Below are 26,885 nucleotides of genomic sequence, written 5' to 3' on the forward strand. Positions count from 1 at the left end.
AGCATCTCCCCCTTCTTGCACCATCTACCTGAGAGCCGGTCACAGTTGTTGTCTCTGGATTCAGGAGACCACAGGGGCTGCATCCTCACGACCCCTCAGGGACTCACATTGTCCCAAATAGGATGGAATTCTTAATCTACTTCTTTCACTGATACAAGAATGTTTGAAGGAACAAGCCCTGATGCAAGGGGAATTAGGAGGCCCTGCGGAAGGGTATGTCCACACGGAAGCAGCCTGGAGAGGATACTGTGGATGGATGGTGAAGGAAGTTGACACCTGCTCTTTTTTAGGCGTCCAGGCTGGGACTTCCAGAGAAGGTGGGAGGATGTCCTCCACATTTTACACTCTGCCAACAGGTAAATAGATGCTGAGCCCAGGCAGGAGGGGCAGAAGAAGAACACTAGCCCAGTGAAGGTGAGAGCATGGTGTGGCCCTGGGAGGGGGCACCTCAGCCAGTGGACGAAGACAGTCTTGGACTCTCTTTTTACCGCCCCGAGTGTGAATGGGGGCTGTATTCAGTCTGACAGAAAGACTCTGTCAGACTGTCACAATAACAGGGCCAGCCACAACTCTGCCTCCTTTCTGATCTCTCTGAATGCATCCCTCTCAGACGTTCGGTCTTGTCCCACCCTTACCTGCCTCATGGCAGGATCTCGTGATTCCCTCACTGTCAGAGCAGGACCCGGGTACTCTGCCCTGTGCATACTCACTACTTATCACCTTGCAGGCGTGTCTCGGCTGGGACCCTGCTTGACCCTCCCTTCAAGGAACTGTGACCGTGATCATGACCAACCGCCTTTGTGAAAGTCTGTTTACTTACCAGGTGGAACAAAGCATTAGAGAACAAGAATTTTAAAACAGCAAATAGCCAACATGCAAACTTAGCCTCATCCAGTCTCATGCTTCCCTCTGAGCTAAGGAAGACAGGCTTCTTCTCCAGCAACAGGAACAGAACTGACACAACTCGCCTTCTCTTAGAAAGCGAAGCTGTCAGGCCTTGTGACGCACGCTGGTCCCGGCTGACAGCAGCCCTGCTGCTCTTCGTCTGCGGCCTTGTCTTCACTGCTAAAAGTAGTTGTACCTCAGGGTAACCAGCACCTGGGAGCTACACTGTGGTGTAAAGGCAAGGCACTTTGGGTTTGCTGCCAGGCAAGGGCAGCTGAGCTCTCCACCCCTGCCTGGGGTTCAGCGCACCTTGTTTACCACTAAAGTGCCATGACGTCACACAGTGTTTTTACGTCCATGCAGTTCACTCACGTTAGTTACCCTGAGGTAAAAAACACACTATTTTAGCAGCAAAGACAAGACTTTAGTCTCTCTGAAGTAGAAGAGAGGCCCTGCTGCCCCCGAGCGAATCCATTACCCTAGGACAAGGGTAGTCAATAGGCAAACTGTGGGCCAAATCCAGACTGCCAGACACTTTTGAATGGACCGCAACATCTTTTTATTTACTTATTATCGTTAGTATTGTTTTTGTATTATTTTTTCTGGAGTCTGGACCTTGACAATACCTTGACCAAGAAATTTGGATCTTGACAAAAAATAATTGATTACCCCTGCCCTAGGGCTCAATCTGGTTTTGGTATGTTTGGTGTTTTTGTTTACGGGACCAGGTGTGAAGTCTCCTGGTGACTTTCCCCCTGAGCCAGCGCATCCAGAGGGCCTGTCCAAGAGGATGCCTCCATAAGAGCTGCTCCGTTGTTTGGGTGGTTGGACCAGCTTGGTCTTACTGAGCTGCCGTCATTGGCCTGACGCCTGTGTCTCGCTGGTGGGGAGCTGTTGGAATTATCTGAGCAGGCACCCCACACCCACACTCCCCTTTGCAAGTCTAACACCCATACATCTCATTTTGGATACAGATCAAAATATGCCATTAATACTGAGATACACATGGTCTCCTATTGTCAGACGCTCTAGGCTATTTCCATGGGCCACTCGTTCCTCCTGAACAGTCGCTTTTGACTACAGCTCCATCGTGGCACTACTGCTAGCCCTCTAGAGCCTTTCATTTTTCATATCGGCAACTTTAAAGTAAAATCACCTGATTCCTACATGACGAGAAACCCGCCTCCCACGTGTGTCGGGAGAGCACCCCCTTGTTAGACTGTGAGCACCCCCAGGATGCTAGTGAGCATGCTCACTACCACTAAGCTCCCCTTCTCTGCACACGTGACCCCACACTTTAATCCAGCCCTTCATCTTTATTGTAACCCTTTGTCCTCAGCCAACTCTTCAAACGATGTAGGGGTATTGCCAAAGCTGCAGTTTCAGGTGGTACCCAGCAGATGGCTGTCGAAGTCCATCCTGTTAAATAGCCATCTTGCCAGCTCGCCCTGTCATGGAGATACTTGCTCTGAAGGGACAGAAGCAGGAGGAGTTATTAAAGTGTGGCTGAAATGGGAACCATCAGTCGCCAGGCGATAACCGTTGGTGTGTGATGAGGCCAGGCGGAGGCAACCAGTTCCCGCGGGGTGCTCGACCCCCACTCTGCTCCAGACCCCGCCCGCACTCCATCCTTTCCCCCAAATCCTCACCCCCCACCTCACCTATTCCCACCCCACCCCTTCCTACCCCATTCCACCTCCTCCCCCCCTCTTCCTGTCCCTGCTCCTCCCACTCCCGCCCAACGCCTCCTGCATGCTGCTGAACAGCTGGTCGTGGTGGGTGGGAGGCCTGGAGTGGGATGGGGAAGGAGCTGATCTGCAGGGCTGCCAGTGGGTGCTGAGCTCCAGCCTCAGAGCACCCATGGAGTTGGTGCCTATGGGGCTTGGACCTTGGGGTAGGAATCAGGGAGCACAGGACATTCCCCTCTGTGGTATTAATGTAGCTAGAATAAAGTGTCCAAAGACTCAGAGGTGTTAACAAGCCCCTGTGACTGTCCATCATTAAACAGTGTTAAACCAGGTTTGGGGTGTAACATACAGAGATCTCAGCCTGTCCCACACTTTGCCCATAGCAAATACTCCATTTAACAGCTTTTTAACCTTTTATTGAAGATACAGACAGGCCGGCCGATAGAAATTCCAGGCCCCTGCGGGGATGGAGTCCGGGGTGGAAGTGTGAATCCATCACTTCCAGGACCGCCCATGCTGGCCAATTGTGCCGGCCCATGGGGCCCCCCACTGGACCTGGTCCCGGAGCGGTCTCACACGCTTAGGAGCCCTGAGGCCCGCCCGGACAATTTAAACAGGGTTCAAAAAAGAATTAGATAAATTCATGGAGGACAGGTCCATCAATGGCTATTATCCAGGATAGGCAGGGATGGTGTCCCTCGCCTCTGTTTGCCAGAATCTATGAATGGGCGACAGGGGATGGATCACGTGATGATTCCCTGTTCTGGTCATTCCCTCTGAAGCACCTGGCACTGGCCACTGTTGGAAGACAGGATACTGGGCTACATGAATCTTTGGTCTGACCCAGCATGGCCGTTCTGATGACAATCTCTTGGTTACGTATCAAAGATGGTAATAACTGTGCTCTTGGGGAAAAGAGAAGCTAGTTGAAATGGGTTGGAGCTGTTGTTAAAATCCAATCCTGCTGCCTTTAAGATAAAACATGATGAAAATGGGGATAGAAAAGAACATCAATGATAGAAAATGCATCTTCTATCTCTGGTGTTGACTCTCATTTGCACCCACACTGCTGGAGAAACAGAGGACCAGCCCACAGTCTGATCAGCTACTCTGAGGCCTGGCAAACATGTACCAGCATCAGGCAGTTCAGGACCTTGCTTTTCACTACCTCACTGATCACAGGCTTGCAGCAGTGTGATGGAATATGCAGTCTTGGACAGCTGAGCCAGACTCTCCTTAGACAGCAGGGGAATGGAGAGAGAGAGGAAAGAGAAGAAATACGGTAGGGCAGGAAAAGGACACAGCAGGGTGTGGAGGAGACACAGGCTCACATCCCAGGTGGTATTTGGGATTTAGCCAGTGGAGATGGTGATGCCATCGGGGTCCCTCTCCCTGGCCTAGTCTGATCAGGACATCTCTCAGGGTCACGATGACAAAGGCACAATATTGTCACTCTGGATCCCATGGTCCCAAGAGACGGTGCCGGTGGCAGCCGTGATAGTGAGCTTGCTCCTCCCTTTCTTTCAGTCAGCCAGCATCATGACAGCCAACGTCATGGCAGCCAGCTGTTTCCCTCAGTCTTTATTTGCGGACCCAAAAAAGGTGTGATGGGCGGAATAATCCATCCCCTTGTTATTTTATTTACCAATAAGGTCTAATTGCCAACCCAGCAATTTTGGTCCATTAATTTCCAGTCCCACACTTCTCTTGTTTAACAGGCATGATCTTAACACAGTCCTTGAGTTATCTCAATAGCCTTTTTGTGTGGACTAATTCAGTCATATTGTCTTTCTTTTGCACCATTTCCCACCACCATTTATCGTTAGTGGTTACTGAGGGGGACTGTATGTACTTTATGAACAGTCCGAGCTCACAATTAGGGTACATTGTAGGCCCAGTTATCACATCACCTCCCCATGTCCGGAAGGGGATGATAATGGACCAGTTGGTGCTCTGCATGTGACAGACAGTCATGCCGCCGGCCTTCTCCCAGGGACCAGTGGGCATGACTGCCTGACTTCAGAGAGCAGCGAGAGCAGGAATGAGTTGAGTGGCCTTGCCTCTCCAAATGGGTAGCATGGTGCAGCCCTGTACAGTCTCTGCACACACTGGAGAGGAGGAATCAGGGCACCACTAAATACACCCTTTCCATAGAACTTTTACCTCTCTCGTGAATCGCACAACCAGCACCAATGGGAGGGTGAGCTCCACTACTAAAAGTGTAGGGGACACGAAACATGCTGGGTGTGTCCATTGGAGTAGGAGCCAGCTCAGCCAAAGGCTGTTTGAGGAGACACAAATGTGCATGGTCACTAAAGGGCCTGCTTCCCCATGGTGCTGGGTCCCTGCTGGAAGGTGCTGGAGACCTCTACTTTCTGGGGGCATTGAGGGGAATGGAGCGGGGTACCGCGCAGTGTCAAGCCTTCCACGTGTCGGGTGTAGGTATAGACTGTACACAACAATCTGCATCAAGTAGGGTGGGGCCTGGGTTTATCTGAACATTTTTGTGTCACCAGCATGGGGTGCTGGACACACAAAACTCACTCTTGTCCCCACCACCCAGTATATCTTACTGGCAAGGGGAGTGATCCTGCAAATACTGAGTACTGAACATAGTGCTGGCTCCTGTGAGGCTCCCATTGGCCTTGTCTGCACCAGCTTATTTCTCCAAAAATTGCCCCTGTTGCTACCACTAAATCGGCTGCCCCGGTGGTAGCAACAGTGGCAGCCATGTCACATAGACCTGCTCTGAGCAGAGTTAGACAACATGGAGCTTAAAACACCTGCAGCTGCATGGAACTCTGTCAACCCCAGCTCCTCTCATCATTGCTATCACGAGGGGACCTGAACTGGAGGTCACAGCTATGGGAAATTGGAGGGAAAAACAAGCCCAGTGGGCACTAAGGCAATGGGGATCTTTGCTGTACTGGGCACTAAGCCACCAGGAAGTGGTGTAGGACCAATGGGAAGTATAATGAAACTGATAGTGTATTTTAAACCATTGGAGCTAGCCAAGGATTCCATATTTGTTGTTGTTTCTCATAGACCATAACCCAGCTCTTCATTGCTGGCTGACATGTGACTTCTATAGATGCATTCGTCTGCCAACAGGACCTTTGCAGATTCCCAGTGCCATGTGATACAGACAACTACACAAGAAAAGGGAATATGCAGAGACGTCTGTGAGAAGGGATGGAGACATCTTCAGAAGGGATCCTCCAGGGACCTGTCTCTAGAGGCGGGGGAGAAGAGTCAGCCTGTTCCAACAATCCAGTCACTGTCTGGCTTTAGAATTTCCCAGAGTTTTTGCACTTTTGCACATTTCCAGACTCAGTGTTTGATGAATCATCTCTCTGGCATTGGCTTATCTCTGATATACTTCTGTTTCTACCCGGAGAGCCATGGATAAACATGACCTACAAAAAAGAAAGACACTGGGTTTTTCCCTTCCTTGCTTGTTTTTTAGGGATAAAGCGAGCCTAAGAAGCTTTGTTTTGATCTAATTTAAAGGGTTTTTTTCTGTTTTGTTTTGTTTTGTTTTTTACAAAAATTCAGGCCATATTAACCCTTTTTATTCTGGAGGACTCTATGGAGGCCTGGAGAACTGTAGGATTAGACCATCAAAGGTGCCATGCAAGTGAAAGCTGAAGTGAGAGGCAAAGTGACCTTTAGTCACACTGTTTAAAACTCTGGGTTTTGTTTGCTTTTGTTAACACCTATTCAACTGAGATTTCTGGGAGAAAAACTCTCCATTAAAGATTCAGCACCATGGAAAATCCCAAAGGATTGGAGAACTGCCAGCGTAGTAGTTCCAATATTTCTAAAAGGTAAATGGGATGAACCAGGCAACTACAGACCGGTTAAGCCGATACTGATCCCAAGTAAAATAATGGAACAATTACTCTGGCTAAAATCAGAGGCTAAAAATATAATGAATGCCAGTCCATATGGTTTTGTAGAAAGGAGGTCTTGTCAAACAAACCTGTTGTCTTTTTTAAAAAAAGATTATGGGTCTAGCTGGTAAAGGCAATTATGTTGATATACAATATTTGGATTTCTCCAAGACATTTGACCAAGTACCATATTACTTTTTGATTAAAAACTTGTATTACATGTAACTAACAGAGCACATATTAGATGGAATAAAAACTGAATGACAGCCAGGTCTCAAAATGTAGTTGTTAATGGGGATAAATCAATGAGCCGGGCTGTTTCTAACAGGGGCACAGTTCTAATTAGAGCAGCTCCCCTGGGAAGGTGCCCTCCCCCATCACCATCACTTGGCGTCTTTAAGAGAACGTTAGATGCCTTTCTAAAAGGTATGCTTTAATGCAGCTTATGGGGTGTTTGTGCACAGGGGTCAGCCTGGATGGTCATGATGGTCACTTCTATCTTTGGAATCTGTGAATCCCCCTGCTCATTCCCTTCCTTCATGGGCCATGGGGACTCCAGGATAGCCTGCACTGCCCTCAGCATTCTCTTATAGGTGCAGCTCTGCATTAAGATAATGGCTATAATCAAGTCTCATTCTTCAGGGCTCCAGCCAGTCACCTGCAGGTGCCAGGAAGGATTTGTTTCCCCTGATATAATGCACATTTGGCCAGATGTATTCTGGATTTTTTTTTCCAGACAAGATGACTTAATGGTCCCCTGTGACCTTAAACTCAACGAAACTCTTGGCAACAAGAAGAAAGCCAAGGAAAGTGTGGGCCCCTTACTGAATGAGGGAGGCAACCTAGTGACAGAGGATGTGGAAAAAGCTAATGTACTCAATGCTTTTTTTGCCTCTGTCTTCACTAACAAGGTCAGCTCCCAGACTGCTGCGCTGGGCATCACAACATGGGGAGTAGATGGCCAGCCCTCTGTGGAGAAAGAGGTGGTTAGGGACTATTTAGAAAAGCTGGACGTGCACAAGTCCATGGGGCCGGACGAGTTGCATCCGAGAGTGCTAAAGGAATTGGCGGCTGTGATTGCAGAGCCATTGGCCATTATCTTTGAAAACTCGTGGCGAACGAGGGAAGTCCCAGATGACTGGAAAAAGGCTAATGTAGTGCCAATCTTTAAAAAAGGGAAGAAGGAGAATCCTGGGAACTACAGGCCAGTCAGCCTCACCTCAGTCCCCGGAAAAATCATGGAGCAGGTCCTCAAAGAATCAGTCCTGAAGCACATACATGAGAGAAAGGTGATCAGGAACAGTCAGCATGGATTCACCATGGGAAGGTCACGCCTGACTAATCTAATCGCCTTCTATGATGAGATTACTGGTTCTGTGAATGAAGGGAAAGCAGTGGATGTATTGTTTCTTGACTTTAGCAAAACTTTTGACACGGTCTCCCACAGTATTCTTGTCAGCAAGTTAAAGAAGTATGGGCTGGATGAATGCACTATAAGGTGGGTAGAAAGTTGGCTAGATTGTCGGGCTCAACGGGTAGTGATCAATGGCTCCATGTCTAGTTGGCAGCCGGTGTCAAGTAGAGTGCCCCAGGGGTCGGTCCTGCGGCCGGTTTTGTTCAATATCTTCATAAATGATCTGGAGGATGGTGTGGATTGCACTCTCAGCAAATTTGCGGATGATACTAAACTAGGAGGAGTGGTAGATACGCTGGAGGGCAGGGATAGGATACAGAGGGACCTAGACAAATTGGAGGATTGGGCCAAAAGAAATCTGATGAGGTTCAATAAGGATAAGTGCAGTGTCCTGCACTTAGGACGGAAGAACCCAATGCACAGCTACAGACTAGGGACCGAATGGCTAGGCAGCAGTTCTGCGGAAAAGGACCTAGGAGTGACAGTGGATGAGAAGCTGGATATGGGTCAGCAGTGTGCTCTTGTTGCCAAGAAGGCCAATGGCATTTTGGGATGTATAAGTAGGGGCATAGCGAGCAGATCGAGGGACATGATCGTCCCCCTCTATTCGACATTGGTGAGGCCTCATCTGGAGTACTGTGTCCAGTTTTGGGCCCCACACTACAAGAAGGATGTGGATAAATTGGAGAGAGTCCAGAGAAGGGCAACAAAAATGATTAGGGGTCTGGAACACATGACTTATGAGGAGAGGCTGAGGGAACTGGGATTGTTTAGTCTGCAGAAGAGAAGAATGAGGGGGGATTTGATAGCTGCTTTCAACTACCTGAGAGGTGGTTCCAGAGAGGATGGTTCTAGACTATTCTCAGTGGTAGAAGAGGACAGGACAAGGAGTAATGGTCTCAAGTTGCAGTGGGGGAGGTTTAGGTTGGATATTAGGAGAAACTTTTTCACTAGGAGGGTGGTGAAACACTGGAATGCGTTACCTAGGGAGGTGGTAGAATCTCCTTCCTTAGAAGTTTTTAAGGTCAGGCTTGACAAAGCCCTGGCTGGAATGATTTAATTGGGGATTGGTCCTGCTTTGAGCAGGGGGTTGGACTAGATGAACTCCTGAGGTCCCTTCCAACCCTGATATTCTATAATTCTATGATTCTATGAAACGCTCTGAAATCCTATGCCAGTATAGTGCAGGAAATAGAACCCCCATAATGCCATGTTTCTAGGAACTGGTAAAACACCAATGTGGGACCCCACTAGATACGCCTTCCCAGTTTGACAGCAAACCATTGATAACTACTGTATTCTTTAAATAAGGTCTTTCAAGCCATTGTGTATGCAACTTATAGTAATTTCATCTAAACCACATTTACCTAGTTTGCTTATGAGAATGCCATGTGGGACTGTGTCAAAAGCCTTATTAAAAATCAGGATATATCATGTCTACTGGTTCTACGCATCTACTAGGCCAGTAACCCTGTCAAGGAAAGAAATTGGGTTGGTTTGGCATGATTTCTGATTGACAAATCCATGCTGCCTATTCCTTAGCACCCGTTTATCTTCTAGGTGCTCACAAATTGATTATTTAATAATTTGTTCCAGCATTTTTTCAGGTATTGACGTTACACTGGCTCGTCTATAACTCCCCGAGTCCTCTTTGTTTCCTGTTTTAAAGATAGGTATATGTTTGCTCTTCTCTAGTCCTCTGGGATCTCATCCACCCTCCATGAGTTCTCAGCGATAACTAACTCAATCCTTCCAGAGCTTCTAGCCAGCCGGGTGGATTTTACAGGATCTGAATAGAGCTGGGTGTAAAATGTTTTTTTTGTATCATGAAACTTTTCAAGATTTTGAAAATGTTCCCATTCAGTATTGGGGTGAAACTGGGGCCTTTTGAAGATTTTTGAAAAATATCTGGGAGAGACCCCTCTTCTGCACTCCTGAATAGCTATAGGTTGGTGTTTTGGGCACATACCTAGAATGTGGGAGACCCAGGTTCAAGTCCCTAATTTGCTTGATTCAGATCAGGGACTGTAACCTGTCTCTCTTACACCCCAAATGAATGCCCTACCTCCCCCCCCAAAAAAAATTTCTGTCCAGGACTTGAGAAACCTTTCCTGGAAAGAGTTGAGCCCAAACTAATACATTCCCATGAAAAGCTTTGTTTTTTTCCAAGGACAACCTGTTTTGTTAGAAATTTCCTGACCTGCTCTAGTTCTGAGCTAGGCCAAGGGGACAAGGCACCTGCTGGCCCAACAGCAGGTAGTAAAGTCTGATGTCCCCACCCCGCTGCTTCCTATGAAGAGCAATCTGCTCAATGCTCATTGTCCTTAGTGGTTTATAATGTCAGAGCCAAGGGATATATCCTGCCTTCCTACACCCATTATCCTCTCCCCCTTAGTCCCACCTCCCACTTCTCTGCAGTGCTTTTCCACCCTGGGGACAAGTGTAAGCGGGGGAATAGTCCTGTTATTGTGGGGAACTTTCCTGGCTTCTGCATTACCCCGGTGAAGTGGGTTAGCGAAAGGATCCGAGTCCTCGCTCCCACTTCCTTTACCCAGTGGCCTCCCTGCCCTTGAGGACTCCCCTTCCACGCTCCTGTCTGGCAGAGTCCTCGTAACCCCAACAAGGCTGGGCCCAGGATTCCTGGGGGGCTCGACCCCCAACCATGCTGTGGTCACCTAGGACAGGGGCTAGGGTGTCCCCACTCCGGGGTGCTCTCTCTGCACTGGGCACTTCTCCGACCCACTGACCATTACATACAAGTTAAAGCAAATGCAAGTTATTTAATCAACAATTAATTTTAAAAAGAATAAAGAAAAATGGGAAAGGCTAAAGGAAACACATCAACCCGCTCTGTGGCAGGGAACATCACAAACAGTGTCTCTGCAATGTCAGGGCACTTCACAGTCTGCTCCTTGTAAGCCCCAGGCTGCCTTCTCAGGCCCTGGCTGTGCTGTAGGGATGCTGTGGGTTGGACACTCACTCTGGTAGTGGCCACACGCTCTCAGGCTCTAAGTGGTAGGACCCTTCTTCCCAGTGTCACCCCCACCCTGTCGGGGTTACGATCCAAGCCTGGCCTGCAGAGCCTCTTGGCTGAGGCATCTCCCTGTGCTGGGCCTGCTGCCCAGGGTCCCCCTCGCTCTTCCCAGCTGCTCACCGCACCCAGCTACAGACTGCTCCAGCCCCAGCTCCACCACTCTGTCTCTGCACTGCTGCTGCTCTGCCTCCAGCTCCCTGGGCTGCTTCTTTGGCCCCTCTGGCTCTGGTTGCTGCAGCTCTGCTCCCAGGACAGGTCTGCTCTGCAGGCTGCTTCTGTCACTCTGCTCCCAGCACTGACCTGCTTCGTGGGCTGCTTTTCTGGCCCCTCTGGCTCTGGTTGCTGCATGGGTTCTGTGTTCATATCACTCACAAAGGATAACCACCCTCACCAGGTTGGCTTTGCCATGAGTCAGGCCTAACTTCCACACACGAGCCCCCTAGTGCCCTCAGGTGTGTACTGCACGTCCATTGTCATGCCAGGGGTGTCATGCCATGGGGCAGTCCCAGGCCTGGAACAGAACTGGGATGGCTCTCACAGGCCCCATTACGATTGTGCCCCATTGTGCTGGGTGCTGAATGGGGCACCCATTCCTGGCTAGGGTGTCGCGTGCACAGTACCCTTTCATGCATTGCTTGTACACAAAGCATTTTCCCTGGCAGGTCCTTTTCAAACCTACTTAGGGAATGTGAATGTTGGTTTCCACCATTATGAGCCTAGATGGCTCTATGGACACTTTTAATGTAATAATCTGGTGATAATCCTGCCTTGCTAGTTATCTCACATTTTACAAATGGAACCATCATTTACCTGCACTAAGCAGAAAACGCAAGATGGTGGGGGGGCTCCAAAAACTTCATTTTGAAAGCAATTAAGTTGCTAGGCAACAAAAACAGGGTAACCAATCCTCCCAATTTTATCAAGAGACTTGTGATATTTGATGTTTTTATGAACACTCCACTCCTGGAGTCAAGTAATTACTTGAGAATTTCAGCTTGCATTGCAAAAAATATGTTCCTACCCCTCCTAGTTGCAGAGAAAAGCTTGAAAACATGACCTGTGTGTAACCTAAAGCCTCAGAAACCAGAAGACAAAGAACCTAAAATGTATTATTTTTAAAAATCTCGTGATTTTTAAACCAATCTCAGGATTTTTGGGAGTCCGATTCATGATCTTTGAATGCTTAGGTTGGTCATACTGCAAAATGTGGCTACCTATAATTCATTTACCAGCCCAGCCACTTAAAAGCAAGGAAATAAGTAGTTAAGAGCAGCATAAATCTCACATTGCCAGCATAATAAACATAAGTGCATCCTTCCCTAGAACAAAGAAATACACATTTCACTAGAATGTAACCTTAACTCTGACCCAGACTCTTATGCACAGAAGCCTTGGTGTTTTGGGTTGGGCCTGCTGAACAATTCCCTGTGCCCACAGCCCTTACACACCAGCATCACCCTTCCATGAACAAGGCTGACCTGAGAACTCTGAAGGGCAGGGAGATGGCTCTGAGAGACACACCTCACACCTAACTGACTCATTTTACACAGTGTGTGTGGATGTGCGCACACATGCAGGTGTGCATGGGTGTTCATGTATGTGTGAATGTGCATGCATGTGTACATCTGTGAGTGTGTGAATGGGTGTGTACATATGTGTATGAATATAATTAGGTTTCTCCCACCAGCCAGGTTCTGCTGCTTCTTCCATTCAGCCTGGTAATCAGTTCTCACTGGCTTCTATCTGTTACATTTTCAGTGTTTTATTTCTCTGTTTTTACCATCCAAAGTGTGCCAGGGGGTGGATTTTTAAAACTGATGATCGTTTAAAACAGCCTAGGTATTAGTCCAAATTTCACAAATGCTGTGCACCCTTCAAGTCACTGGGAGACACAGGTGTAAGTGGGAGCAGAATCTGGTTTGCCTTAAAGGGGGAGAACAATCTGTCAAGTGGCTACAAGAAAAATATAAGTTTGACAACCAGGACTTACCTGCCTTCTTCCAGCTTGGATCCCAGAAAACAACTGAAAGAACTGAGGAAATTTTAAACCAGATCCTTTTGCAATAGAGGCGTTCTGGTCTACCAGGAAATCACAAGATAATGAGATTTCTGGTTTTGAAAAGCACACACAGGCCCATTGTATGTGCATATTTTGGTTCTTTGGCAAGAATTTGAGGGTAATGTTGAGGTCGGCTGGGGAAAAGAACAGAGCTCTCTCCGGGGACAAGTACAGTTAGTTCCCTCTAGCAAAAGCTATTAGACTAATTCTGATCACATCCTGATGGTCACTACAGGAAATGCCAGCCGCAATCACAGGATTCAATATGGGTGGCAAATTGTGCTCTGGCGTCATCCAAGTGTTTGGTTTACATCGCAGTACAGTGTAGCGTGAGCCCAGGAGTGAGGACTCCTGGGTTCTATTCTTGGCTCTACCACTGACTCCTCTGTGACTTTGGACATGTCACTTAATCTCTTTGGAGCTCAGTTTCCCCATCTGCAAAATGGAGGCAATGCTAGCTACCTCTCCAGAGAGTTGTCCATTCATTAACACTTTCAAAGAACTGGGAGATGCTTGTATGGACAGTGTTAGACAAGTGCCCAGTGTTGTTGCAGCCATTGTGTCTGAAGGGTTATCTCACTTTTGTGGATGGGGATGTAACAAAACATGCTATTGCCATGTGTCTCAGTTTTATTACTGCATTGACATATTAACTTTGCTCTCTCCTGCTTACAGAAGCTTACAACTGACAGTTGCAGTGTAATGACCCAGACAACTGGAAAACCATAGCAATCAGACTAACTGGCAACAAATAGTAAATGATGGTAAATAGTAAAGCCGCATGAAAACAACCACTGGTGTAACTGAGATCAGCAATCGCACCGTGTGTCTCGGCCTCAGCTGTGCACGAACACCTCTTTCTGATCCGCAGCAGGGTGTGTGAGACACAAATCAAACCCTGCTCCGAGAACAGACTCTTGGTAGATGAAGCTGTGATGCCTTTTCCGTGTGCCCATGGCACCTCCACATTCCTAAGCACTCGCCCCAGGTGTCTCAGCTCATTACAGAAGAAGTTCACACGCTGCTCTCTCTCAAGGGGATTTTACTGCTGGTCTTTCTTCTTGGAGTTTTCCTTCATCTAAAGCCAAAGCCACGTTAGGCCGAGAGCGGGTGGTCCCCTCTGGACAGCACACTGAATGGCTAGCAGCCACCCAGGGGGAGGTGTCACTGCTGCATGGCAGCTGGAGTAAAGTAGTTCAATTTGCAGTTAAAGTGTTCTTCTGTTCTTCTGTTCTGATCTTATACCTGTGGGCTGCACTTTGGCCCCTCGCGGGGGAGTCTCAGTGCTTCAGGCCTCCATCTGCTGTCCAGCACAGTGGGGAGCCCCCTGCATGTCATGGGAGCTGGACTGTGGGGAAAGCTAACTGCCTGGGAACATCCCCCCCACACACAACTGTCCTCTCAGCAGGACAGCTGTGTACCCATGGGCTGTGTGGCAAAAGGGACATGAGCAGGCAGTGAGAGGGGCTGGGAACAGCCACTCCTAGCCAGACCAAAGGCCTTGTAGAAAGGCCTGATCCACTAATAATTGCTCTGCTTGTCTTGAAGCCACATCAGCCAACCTTCGCACTCTCCCCTGCTCCTCAGAGGGACAGGTCTGCATGGCCAGGGTGTCACTGAGACCACATTTCCTGCTGCTCTGCTCTGGGCATGTCAGGTGTTCTCTGGATCCCAGAAGTGCCACTGGGTTTCACATGGGGCCATGGTGACTGGCTGGCCCAGCTCAGATCCCTCACCAGGGAAGAGGAGGTTTGCCCTATGGGGCTCTCTGGGGCATGCCATTCAGTGCCAGGCCCAGGGCAGCAAGGGGCATTTCTGGCTCATTCCCACCCCTCATTCTCTGCTTTGAGGAACAGAGCCGGGATCTGAGTCTCTCCCAGGTGCGATGGGATAAGAACAGCAGACTTTGAAATCAGGTCAAAGGGGTGGAGACGGAAGGGTCATGCATGGTGTCCCTGCTGCACGGGGCACTGACCTGCAGAGATGTTCTTTCCTCCTTCCACTGCACCAAAGGATGGTCCCCTCAGCTAGTAGCAGCACTTAACGGCCCCAGTGGTTACTCTTACTCATGGCCTGGACAGTCAGTGTTACCACTTGTATTTGTTCTAGTCAGTCCTTTTTTCTCCCTCTCTAGCAGACAAAAGGGGAAGTTTTGACCTAGCTTCAGACTGCTTGTCCCTTACTCCTTCCCCCTTAGGCCTGGCCTCCCTCCCTTCCCTTAGTGAAGCTGTGGGACATACAGTGAACACATGCGTGTATTGCAGCACCATCGCCCGGCCTCAGTCATTGTTAGAGAACAAGTCTACCCAGCCCCCTCTTCCCCTAACTTGATGTGGGTCACCTCCCCCATTACCAGGCCCCGTTCCTCTGGCCCTGCCTGACATCTCACTTCTGCACAGCCAAGCCCACACTGCTGATGTCGCTGCTGGCTGGGACAGGGCCCTTTGGATGCCTCTCCATTTAACAGTCCAGAGGAGGATCATCTCCTGACCACTTTGCTGTCAGGGCTTTCTAGTTGTTTATTTTTGCACGGCAGTTCTAAAGCCCTCACCTTGTGCTTAGGAATTTGATTCAGGGGGAACTCAGAAAGCGAAATCCCAGCATGAAGCTACACTACACATTCTTGTTGAACGTATTCACTAAATGGTGATGCAAAGTTTGCTGCGACTCCTCCATCCTGATCTGCAGCCTCTGGTATTTCAGCCCTGGGCCTCTCCTAAGACAACACTGGCTGTCCTGCCAACCTGAACCTTGCTGTGTGTTGGAAAAGCATCTACTGGAAATTGCAGTGAGATGGCAAACTCCATTCAAAAGCCCATTTGAACATGACTTGCCATGAACGCCCCTACCATTGGCTACAGATTGTCTTTCAAAGCCCTACCCTCTGCTTCAGTGCAATTGCTTAACCTTTGACTCCTCTAGGGTGTACAACATATGGCCTGCAATGCAGTGCATGCTGGGAGAAATTCTCCCTTTGGATCCATGCACGTGACTCACTGACTTCAAGGTAGGTGCAGGTATTTATTTGAGAGCAGCATCTAGGCCACTGTGTGTGGCACAGGGTGGCATCCCGGCCCTTGCCATGCAGGGGGATCTGATGTGAGAATGGCTTCCACTGGATTTAGAGCTGGGAGCTTAGGGGTTGCTGTTAGCAATGTCTGTTCATTCTAGTGCAGCATAGTGCAGAATATCAGGGCCCTGCCAGCCCAAAGCAGAAGGCAAGGTGTGAACCCACATGCCCTCGAAGCACTGCTACAGATGGGTGAGGCTGGTGAATGGCACAAGAGATATCAGAGTGAAACACCCCAGCAACATGGGTCTGACACATAGGCAGAGAGGCTAGCAAGTAATCAGTGAAAAGCTGGAGGAAGCAGCAAGCAGCAGGGTGTGGCTGGAGAAGTGCAGATGCAGGATTGACATGAGATCCATCATCAGCCTGAGGCAGGTATTTACAGCGCATTTATCACTGGCACTAGAGCTGGGTGAATAGCTGATTTTTCAATTTGGTGGCCAAGCCAAAAAATTGTTAAAAAAATGTTTCAGATCAACTTGAAATTTTCTGCAAACTGAAAAAGTAAAAACAAAAATTAGGGGCATACGAAATGCTTTGTTTTCAGGGGGTTAATAAAATTGCAGGAACATTTGAAAAGGCATTTCAAATTGAAATGTTTCATTTTGCAAATGTCATAAATAAACTGTGTAGGCTAAAAAAAGTCTGTTTTTTTAAACAATTCGGCAAATTCAGCCTAAATTCAAGCATTGTTTTGGTTGACCTGAATCTGCATTTTTGGGAGAAAAAAGGTTTTGCACAAAAAAATCTCATCCAGCTGTACTGAGAGCAAAGGGCTCAGACTCACACTTGATGGATAGCTAGACTCAGGATGGCTGGACGCAGGATTGCTCTGTCACCGACCTGCTGCATCAACTTAGGCAAGTCACGTCACTGCTCTGTGCCTCAGTTTCCCCATTGATGCAGTGGAGTGGAAAGAACTTTGTGAAGCACCTTGAGATTGACAGCAGAGCAGCCCTTTTTAAGTACAAAGTATGGTTACTTCTGGGATTTAGGATACTGCAGTTGCAGGGGGTGGGCACAGGGGCTCCACACCTCGCTGCTCCCATGTGCATGCGTGAGGCCATGGCTGTGCCACCCAGGATGTGCTAAAGCTGCCTCATTCCTGCTCATTTTGTAGCCTGACCCACATGAATGCTGATGTAGGAGCTCTGGCCAGATTTCCCTTTTCACCACACCCCCGTTTGCACCCCTGTTTGCAGGTTGGACGCATGGTTCAGAACTCTGCTACACACCTTTGCCTGCACCACTTAACCTTGGGTTTGTTAATGGGGCAAATCCCATTCACTGCCCTTCTCCAGAGTTCCGTAAGCACAATGGGCGTTGAGCTCCAGGAGCTTTCCATGTCTATACACGTCAGTTCTGTGTGCTACTTTTGGCAGAACAGGCGCATGGCTCGCTCTTTCTTTTTCCTCCCCCTTTTCTTCCCTGCCAGTGGGGCTACTGACCGCTGCATGTTTTTATGGGGGGAAGGATCAGGAGAGCGATAGCCTGTCTGCCTCAGACCCTGCACCTGGAACTTGATTTTCTCCACTAGCTACAGCAGAGGATCTCAGGGTTTCATGAACGCAGGAGGTTGCTCAAACTTCTTGGACAGTGAATGTTCCTCTGTAGCTTCCTGTGGGAACCCCAGCGCAGCTTGCAGAGCACTGGGAGTGGGCGGGGGGGAAGGCCAAGCGGACATAAGAATTTGCTGCCAAAGGGCTTTTATTTAAATCTTGGCAAGAAGAAAAGATCAAATAAAAACATGTTAAAATTAGCCTGCGTCAGGCAGGGGATAAAGTTTCCCAAAGCCCTGTAGGGAGAGCATTGCAAACTTCGAATCTGAACCATCTGCTCCCAGACAGGGCCTCACTGCAAGCTTCCTGCTACAGGGACAGCAAGGCTGCAAGGCGACCAAGGTCTTCCACCACTACCCTGGCCACTGCATGCTGAACAGAGCCCACATCAGAGAAGCCTGCTGGTCTGTGGCCAAACCCTGCAGGAACTGTGATTATGCAGCCCAGCCTCATGATTGCATTTGTTTATTTTCCTTTGAGATGCCATGTGCTGTGAGCCTTTCAGCCTCCTGAAGCTAAGCAGGGTGGATGCTCGGCCAGTACTTGGATGGGAGACTTCCAAAGAATCTAAGTCTGCTACTGATTGGGCGGAGCTGAGTCTTCCCCCATCCAGTGCTGCTGATGAGGGAGCATCATTGGGAGGAGATATAAAGCCCAGGTCTTGACCTCATGTTGCTATTAAAGCTCCTAAGGCCTGTATTAGAGAAACAGGAGTGTGAACTCCTGTGTCTTGGCTAGTTTCCAACTCTGTTAATTCTATTCTGCCTCACCAAATCCCCACTGCAGTGTCTGCTGGACACAGGACTCCTTCTTCACTTCCTGCGTTGTTCGATGCCATCAAAACATCACGATACTCCACCCCAGAGGTGGCTGCACCTCAGTGGCGGCTTAAGTGATCGTTCTTCATCGCTCGCAAAATGCTGGGATGATGTCCTAGATTTGACTCGGCCAGTCAGTCCCCTCAATGAGCAATACATTGGGAAGTTTTGGAAAGGGAGGAAGCTGAAAGGCCCATGGAAGTTCCAGAGTCTCTAGTGATGTCTGTGAATCCCAGCATCCGACAACATCTCTCTTCTTGGTCTCAGTTTGGGAAGGAGTGAGCCTGACCCCTTTCTCCTGGCTCAGGCCAGCCCAAACTGGCACCTCCGTCCTCATCACCGCAGGTGTGTGATGCCCCACCAGGACCTACCCTCATGCAGAATCAGATGCTCATGGTGCATGTTAAGGCTCAGGATTTTATGTCTCTGTTCCACTGTCTTCTTATGCCAGCGGGATCACCAGGCAGGGGGGAGGCTTCCAAAGAGGAGAATGTTTGCGGCAGGTCCAGCATAAACATTTACTTTAGCGTACACTGAGTGGAGGGGGGAGGGCAGAGGCACGCAGCTGCTGGGGGGGCCAGGAACACTCACAGGAGAGGAATGCCAAAAGAATGCAAGCAGAACAGCTAACCATGTTTTCCCTGTTGCAGGCTTCGGGACCCATGTTCCCGTCCTGGGTCAGAGTGAGCAACGAACCCCCGTCAGACCTCCCTGGTTCTCCCACCCCGATTCCAGGGGGAACAGGGACATGGGAAAGCCTGGCCTCAGTGCCCCAGCACCCTGCTAGCCAGGGCTGGTGGGTGGTTCCCACACAGCCCTGGTGTGCGGCTGACATGGGCTGCTGCTCAGGCCTAGGCCTACTATTCACAACACACACACCAGCTGGTCAGTGTAGGGGCGGGAAAAGGACTAAAGAGCCGCAGTGATAGCTGAGAATAAATAAACAGCCACTGAGCCAGGCTGTGGGGCCTGGCCTGCCCAGCAGTATAGTCTTGTCATTCCACACACCTGGTCACATCTCTGAGCGTCAGTGCCAGGCTGCAGCAGGGGGCTCAGCATGTGACCCTCCAGTGCCTTTCCAGAGGTGCTGGAACAATGTGTACAGTGGGGGTGCTGAGAACCATTGAACGAAACTGCAAACCATGCATATGATGGAAACCACTTCAAGCCAGGGGGTGTGGCAGCTCCCCCCAGCACCCCTAGTTCCAGGCCTTTCTGCTCCTTTGCCCAGCTTTCAAAGCCTGCTGTTCTTATCCCATCGCACTGGTTCAAGACTGGTCATGGCTCTGTCCCTCTGAACGAGAAAACGGGTGGTGGGAAAGAACCAGAAATGCCCCCTGGGCTTGGCCACACCCAAAGAAGACCCTGTTCACTGGGGGCCGGACCTACCCAGGCCAGTGCAGCAGAAAAGGTGTTTTTCGATGGCTCCTGGCAGCCTGTGCTGTGACTTGGCTAGTAGGTCACACCACGGTGGTCAGCAGGAACGAACCTGAGGCCTTCAGCATTAAAAGCCCTGCACCGCCAGAGCTCTCTCCTTCCCATGTTAGACATGAGCTGCAGAGTCACCGCAGTGGCCACTAGAGGAAGACATGATTGTAAGCACTTAGCTAGTGAAGGCAGCTGAGCCCAAGTTCCCACTAGTGTGGATGGGAATTAGGGGTGCTGGAGGGAGCCTGACAGGTTTCATCGCTCCTGAGTTTGCTCGCACACCATGTAATGGGGTAGCTCGTTCCCCAGCAAGCCAAACAGCCACATCCTCAGCATAGTCCCTTCCTCAGAGTGGACAAGGCCCCTGACTTCTCCCTCTTCAGTGGCTCCGTGGCTCCCTTTAGGACAAGTGAGACCTGGGTTCTCCGCCTGCTTTCTCCCCATCCCCTCCACAGTCCCAAGGGAGGTGCATCTGCAGGGAGCAGGGTGAGCCCTACAGAAAGGGAGGATAGTAACAGAGAACTTGAGATGGACAGAAAGAAGGAAAAGGAGCTGTTCAGGAAAGGGAGCCAGGTGGGTTCAGCTTATCGCTGGCTACCCAAGCAAGGCTGCCCAGGGATTCAAGAGCACACTTAGCACATGCCTTCCAGAGTGGAGGGAGGGGAAAGAATTTAGAACACGTGAGGGAGGCTAAAGGCGAAGGCCAGGCATGTCTGCAGGATCAGGCTGTCCTGACAGGATGTGCACTAAGGAGTCCAGGAGGACTGTGGGATCTGGAAGGGAGGAGGGTGTTGCTGAGGGGGGTTTTAATGTTATTTGTATTGTTTCAGATTCCTTGGTATCATCGCAGAACACAGCCATGCTTGGAAAGGAAACAGCCCTAGGAAGGCGGAAATCACTTACCGCCAAGGAGGGAATCACATGGATACCATGACAGGAGTGCTCTGATTCTGCACCAATCCCTCTTCCTTATGGCACTGGGCCTAACCCTGCTCTGTTGGGTCTCTACTCCCCGAGGGTCTGTCCCCAGAGTGAGCTCAGGGCAGTGTGAGGAAGGATGGCAGCACATGGCCCTGTACACAGCGCTCCAAGATAGTCAGGGTTACAGAAATCTGATCCCCCTCCCTTCCGGCACCTGGTGTCCAGTTACCCCTATGGCAAGTGTCCGGCTAATCTTCACTGAGTCCTTCAAGGCCATAAATGTGTCACCCTCCTGTGTGGTCTTCTAGTAGGGCCCAATCCTGCAGTCACCACCAGGCAAAATCAGTGGGACTCAACACAACAATAAGCACTATGGCCGGATGTATCATAGGATCGGGCCCCTGTAATTTCACTGTGGGGCTGGCTGCATGTAGCATCTGGCACAGCACCAAAGCAATGTTAGAACCAGGGTATGGGGCTCTGGAGAGAGAGCAGGCTAGAGGAGGGGACAGAGACAGCCATCTGGGGCAAGCCCTGGCAAAGCAAACCTCCCCTGCAAGCTGGGCCACTACCTGCTGCGTCCCTGGGCAGGGTAGTTGCTTATTGAGGACCCGATCCTGAAGGCACTTGCACAGCCGGGGAGCCTCGCTGGCTTGAGCTCAATGGGAGGGAGTGCTGCTGGGCAGGGGCTTGCAGGATCGGACATTTGCCCCAGTCCCAGGCTGGGAAGCGCCTCACACACCCCCGGGCTCGGTCGGGGCGCAGAGGGCGCAGCACTTATGTCTCCGCGGATCTCAAAAGGCGGCACAAACACTCCCTCCCCCCCGACCGGGCAGGGGGGATCCCTGGCGCCGCGCCCCCAAGTGTCCCCGGCGCCGGGGGAGGGAGCGGCCCGGCAGGCCGGCGCTACAGCCAGCCCACACCCCTCCCTCGCCGCGGGGTTGGTTCGGGGAAGTCCCGCCGGCCGGAGCAGCCTGGACTCCGCGCTGCGCGCACCGAGCCTGGGCCAGGCAGGGCGCTGCCCTGCCCTGCGCTGGGCACCGGCGCCCCGGCCATGCCTTTCTACCGGCGCACGGTGCTGCCCCGCAGTCTCTGCCCCAGCCGCGCCGCGCTGCAGCTGGTCGAGCTGCGGGACGTCTGCAGCCTGGCCTCGCTCACCCTGCTCCGCCAGCTCGCCGACTTGTGCGGCCACTCGCTGGCGCTGCTCGGCGAGATCGAGGGGCACCTGCTGGCGCTGGGGCGCCGGGCCGGCCGCCTGCGCCACCGCATGAGCCGCCTGCAGGGGCTGCTGCACGGGCGCCCTCACCCCCGAGCTCCAGGTAAGAGACCGGGAGGCGGGGAGGCTCCTGCGTCCCCAACCCTCCGACAGCCCCTCCCCGGCCACCGCGCCCCTGGGGAGACCCGGACCCGAGCCCCCTCGCCGTTCCTCTTCTCTTTCGGGAGCTGTTTTCCTTTAAAAGCAACTTCCTCTCTCCTCTCCCCATCCCCCGCGTCCGCCGCCCCTGCCCAGCCGCCTCGCGGTTCTCCTTCGGCCGGGGAATGAATCTCTCTTCCAGCTCTGTTCCTCTCTGCCCCTTGGAAGGCGGGACCCTGCTGGGTCCACACGTCCCCTGCCGAGGGGCTATTCCCCGAAGGTTCCCCGGGCTGACGTGTGGCTGCCCTGAACGCTGGACTCGTGGGCATGGCTGAGCCCTAGTGGTGCTGGGCACGGCATAGGAGGTGGCACAGGGGTGTGCCTGGGTCCGAAGGGGTACGGCTGCATGCAGCACGGCGGGGGCACCCGTGGCCTCCTGGGGAGGGCTAGTTGTCATTTCTCCCCTAGACCTAGCACTCAGGGCCTTGGCACCTATCCCTTTGTGAGGCTTCCTGGCCTGGTCCTGGCTTCACCCATAGTCTCTGTTGGAGCAAAGCTGTTACGTTCTGGTGACTAGCCTTCGAGATTTGTTAACCTGCTTTAATTTGTAAAGTGATTAATGTAAAACCTGGAACTGTGTCTGGTGTGGCTAAAAGCAACTGCACAGTCCAGTTACTGATCTCCAGGAAGGTGCTGCTCCCAATGTCACCTCCATCGGGTACTGGCTTTATGATTATTTCTGTATAGTAATCAGCTATCCTGTGGGAACTGGGCTCCTTGAAGTCTCTGTCTGATTGTCCTAAGAATTTATCCTATCACCTGTTGTGGCTGTAGTACAGGGGTGGGCAAACTTTTTGGCCCCGGGGGCCACATCTGGGTATGGAAATTGTATGGTGGGCCATGAATGCTCACAAAATTGGGGGTTGGGATGCAGGGGGGCATGAGGGCTTCGGCTGGGGTTGTAGGCTCTGGGGTGGGGCTGGGTGTGAGGGGTTGGGGGTGCAGGAGGTTGCTCCGGGCTACGACCCAGGGGTTCAGAGGGGGATCAGGATGGGGCAGGGGGTTTGGTGCACAGGAGGGGGTCATGGGTGCAGGCTCTGGGCGGTGTTTACCTCAAGCAGCTCCTGGAAGCAGCGACATGTTCCTCCTTCGGCTCCTACACAGAGGTATGGCCAGGCAGCTCTACGGGCTGCCCTATCCGCAGGCGCTGCTCCCGCAGCTCCCATTGCCCTCAGATCCCAGCCAATGGGAGCTGCAGAGGCGGCTCTTGGGGCAGGGGCAGCGTGCGGAGCTCCCTGGCTGCCCCTACGTGTAGGAGCAAGAGGGGGGACATGCCGCTGCTTCCGGGAGCTGCGTGGAGCTGAGTGGGGCAATGCCTGCTGTCACTCCCTGGCTGAAGTGCCGGAGCAGGGCTTGCCCCGGACCCCGCTCCCCAACAGGCACTCGAAGTCTGAATTAAAACGTTTGAAGGGCCGGATGTGGCCCCTGGGCCGTAGTTTGCCCACCCCTGCTGTAGTACATGAGCGCCTTCTGTGTTGTCAGTAGCAATAGCAAAGTCTCTAATGGGCTTAGTTGTGTCTCTCACCCTTCCCCTTTTTTCAGTGAAAGCTATTCTACGGTCGGGGTGGAGGGCTTGTTTACGAGGGATGTTGATGGGTGTTTTTTGACACAGGAAGCGGCAGTGCTGGAGGTGGCAAAACTCCCCATGATTTATGTGGGGGCAGGACTGGCCCCTTAGCCCCGGGCTCAGTCCCACCAGGAAGGAAATCGCATGAGGATTCAAGTGTTGCCCTAGTAAAATCCAAGGGACAGGGCATTGCCCAAGGCAGCTCTGGGGCATCCTAGCCCATGCAATCAGGCAAAGCTGCTGGTGCTGGGAGCAGGGCGAGCAGTGGGAAGAGCCTAATGTTTGTTAGTGTGTTGGTGGCCATGTAGATCCGCTGTGTGCTCTGTCATGCTGGCACACGCCCAGAACACCCACGCACCCTGTTCTGGGAGATTGGCAGGACACCCGCCGCTCATCTCCAGGAAGGGCAGGGCCTTCAAAGCCCCATCTGCTCTTTCCTCACTGGCAGTGGAGCTGCATTGGGCCTTGCACAGGTACACACTATGCTCAGACTTTGTGCCTTCCTCTCACACTAGCACCTGACACCCATCCATCATGCTGGCAACGCCATCTCAGTGAGCGACGGATACACTTACGCTGACGATTCCGATTTGCAGCTTGGCTTTCGCCTTCCAATTCTAGTTCCCAACCTACCTTTACGTGATGTCAAGTGTCTCACTACATGGAAGAGGGAGACGCGCAGGTGTTCCAACACTATCCGGCGCCTGTCCTGCCCCATAACATACCCAGGACCCTGGGCACCTCTCGCCCAGTGCAGTAGCAAGGCCTAGTGCGGGTGGGCTGAGGACAGAGCAACAGCAGCAGCCTGAATCCTGCCTTTCCTTGACAGTTGTCCAAACACTGGGCATTTTCCAGGCTGCTGGCCAAATGAACGCAGTACAGGGAGCTCCTTCGATCAAAGCACCGCTAGTGACTCCACAGCAAGGTGTGTACTGTAGCTCTGAGTGTTAATGCTCTGTCTGCACTGCTGGGCATCCATGCAGCCCTGTCCTGCCATGCCCCGGGTGCAGCATAAGGCCTGGGCTGGATTTTATGGGGCTGGTTACTTCCCGGGTTGTCCCAAAGCCCTGGTGTGGAACATGGAGGTAAACTTCTCCCATAGACAGAGCCCAATCTAAATCGCTCTCTTTAAAGACTCCCTAAGGTGTGTCCCATCTTTAGGTATTCAACCTTTAGCTAAGGGCCCTCTTCTACTAAGGAGGACAGATTTTTGCTGGAGTCTTGTGCTGCTGCTTAAAATGGCAAGTTGTACTCTATTTGTCCTGTGTGCCCCATCTGTTCTCTTCTGCACTGGAGCTTTACCAGTGGGTTTTTTTTTTATAGTGCTTTTATTTTCACTTTCAAATGCTAAGTTTTGGCACAAATGTCTGTGTTGGGGTAGAAATGGGCAGTGTGTTTTGGAGGAGTTTAAATACACTCATTTAAGATTTGCTTGTAAAGGTTTCTTTGAAAATACTTCTTAAACTTGTGTCAAGAGCATTCCCTCTGCAGACTCTGCGCTTTCGTCAGGCCCTTTGGCAAAGGTTGTGCATCTTGTGTTTTCCGCATTCTCTTGCATGTGCTGCCAGGATCCTGCAACTTGTTTCCTGTATGCAGAGAGCAAACCAAAGTTTTCAGAGTTGGCCTTTGAGACACGTTTGTGTTGCAGACACTAGCGTGATAATTAAAAAAGCTACCAGGGCAAGCAGAGACAGAGGCCAAAAATCCTGCATCTTGGGTACAAGCTCTGAGGCAAAGGGTTGATAGATTAATAGATTTTTAAGGCTAATAGCCATTACGGTCATCTAGTCTGATGTCCTGCATAGCACACGTCAGAGAATTTCACTGAGTATTTCTTGCATCAGAACTCTGATATGCTGCATTTAATTCCAGTGGACCAGGTGAGATTGACCCCAGCCAGTGAGGGTGAGCAGAGGATGCCCTGTGGGCTTAGCAGTCTAACCTATCTTGGGCCAGAGGAGATTCAGACTGTGGTATTGGAGCCTGTCAGCGTTGGCATGAGACAGCCACGTCCAGCCCAAAAGATTCTTTTTTAAATTTCTTCTTATAAAGGCAGGTGACCGGCTTGGAGCAGCCTCAGCCGCTGGGGACGGGGATGCTGGGTGTGGAGGTTGCCAGTGCCGCACTGGAGAGCTGCCTGGTGAGGGAGTGAAGGCACCTGGGAAGCATGAGCCTGCTGCTGTGTCCCTGCCTTCAGGAGGACCGGGGAGGTAGGAGGGCTGGGCTGGGCTCTCATTCACTGCGGGAGGAGCAGGGAAGCAGGCAGGACTGTGGGAAATTGGAGAGAGGGCTGGCAGCTGCACATGTGTGACCCTGTCCCTCACTAGTTCTAGGGGTGAATATTCAGACGGTGGTGGAGTCATGACCGGGCTGTCTCTGGATTGGCTCTGATCACCGCACTTGGCTTTGCAGTCAGAGTCGAGTCACCGCTGCTCTATGTCAGAATTGCACAGCGTGTCAGTCATGAGGCCAAGCCACTTGCAAGCATAGGCGCGACAGCACTTTCTGCATACATGTGTGCATGTTGGTGGATCCTCTCCTGCTCGTGGATGATCACGTTGTAGCCATGACCAGTTCAGCTTATACCACCTGTGTCCCGCCAGGAGGTTGCGACCATTTTTCATGGATGGGGCTTGCTCCCATGACCCAGGCCTTTATCACCTGAGACAAAGCAGTGCAATGCTTAAGAACATAAGAACAGCCATACTGGGTCAGACCAAAGGTCCATCTAGCCCAGTATCCTGTCTTCCGACAGTGGCCAATGCCAGGTGCCCCAGAGGGAATGAACAGAACAGGTAATCATCAAGTGATCCATCCCCTGTTGCCCATTCATGGATTCTGGCAAACAGAGGCTAGGGACGCCATCCCTGCCCATCCTGGATAATAGCCATTGATGGACCTATCTTCTATGAATGTATCTAGTTCTTTTTTGAACCATGTTATAGTCTTGGCCTTCACAACATCCTCTGGCAAGGAGTTCCACAGGTTGACTGCATTGTGTGAAAAAATACTTCCTTTTGTTTGTTTTAAACCTGCTGCCTATTAATTTCATTTGGTGTCCCCTAGTTCTTGTGAGCTAGAGTAGGAGAAGGAGTAAATAACACTTTCTTATTTACTTTTTCTATACCAGTCATG

General features: G+C 51.1%; 1 protein-coding gene and 1 long non-coding RNA gene across 2 annotated transcripts in view; one reads left to right on the plus strand and one right to left on the minus strand.

The window, feature by feature from the left end:
- Window positions 1-2,967: 2,967 nt before the first annotated feature.
- LOC142073208 (uncharacterized) lies at window positions 2,968-23,290 on the minus strand. Its single transcript, XR_012669947.1, has 2 exons — window positions 23,236-23,290; window positions 2,968-5,989 (listed from the first exon to the last, which is right to left on the minus strand). It is a non-coding gene; the product is annotated as an uncharacterized LOC142073208 (long non-coding RNA).
- Window positions 21,540-26,885, plus strand: part of NHSL2 (NHS like 2) — a 165,030-nt gene continuing 159,684 nt past the window's right edge. Inside the window, exon 1 of the mRNA XM_048865104.2 lies at window positions 21,540-22,088. Coding sequence (XP_048721061.2) covers window positions 21,824-22,088 — 265 coding nt within the window. The 5' untranslated portion in view covers window positions 21,540-21,823. The remainder of the gene's footprint in view (window positions 22,089-26,885) is intronic.

This window comes from Caretta caretta, chromosome 9 (assembly GCF_965140235.1).
Source record: "Caretta caretta isolate rCarCar2 chromosome 9, rCarCar1.hap1, whole genome shotgun sequence".
In the NCBI taxonomy this organism is placed as follows: Eukaryota; Metazoa; Chordata; order Testudines; family Cheloniidae; genus Caretta; species Caretta caretta.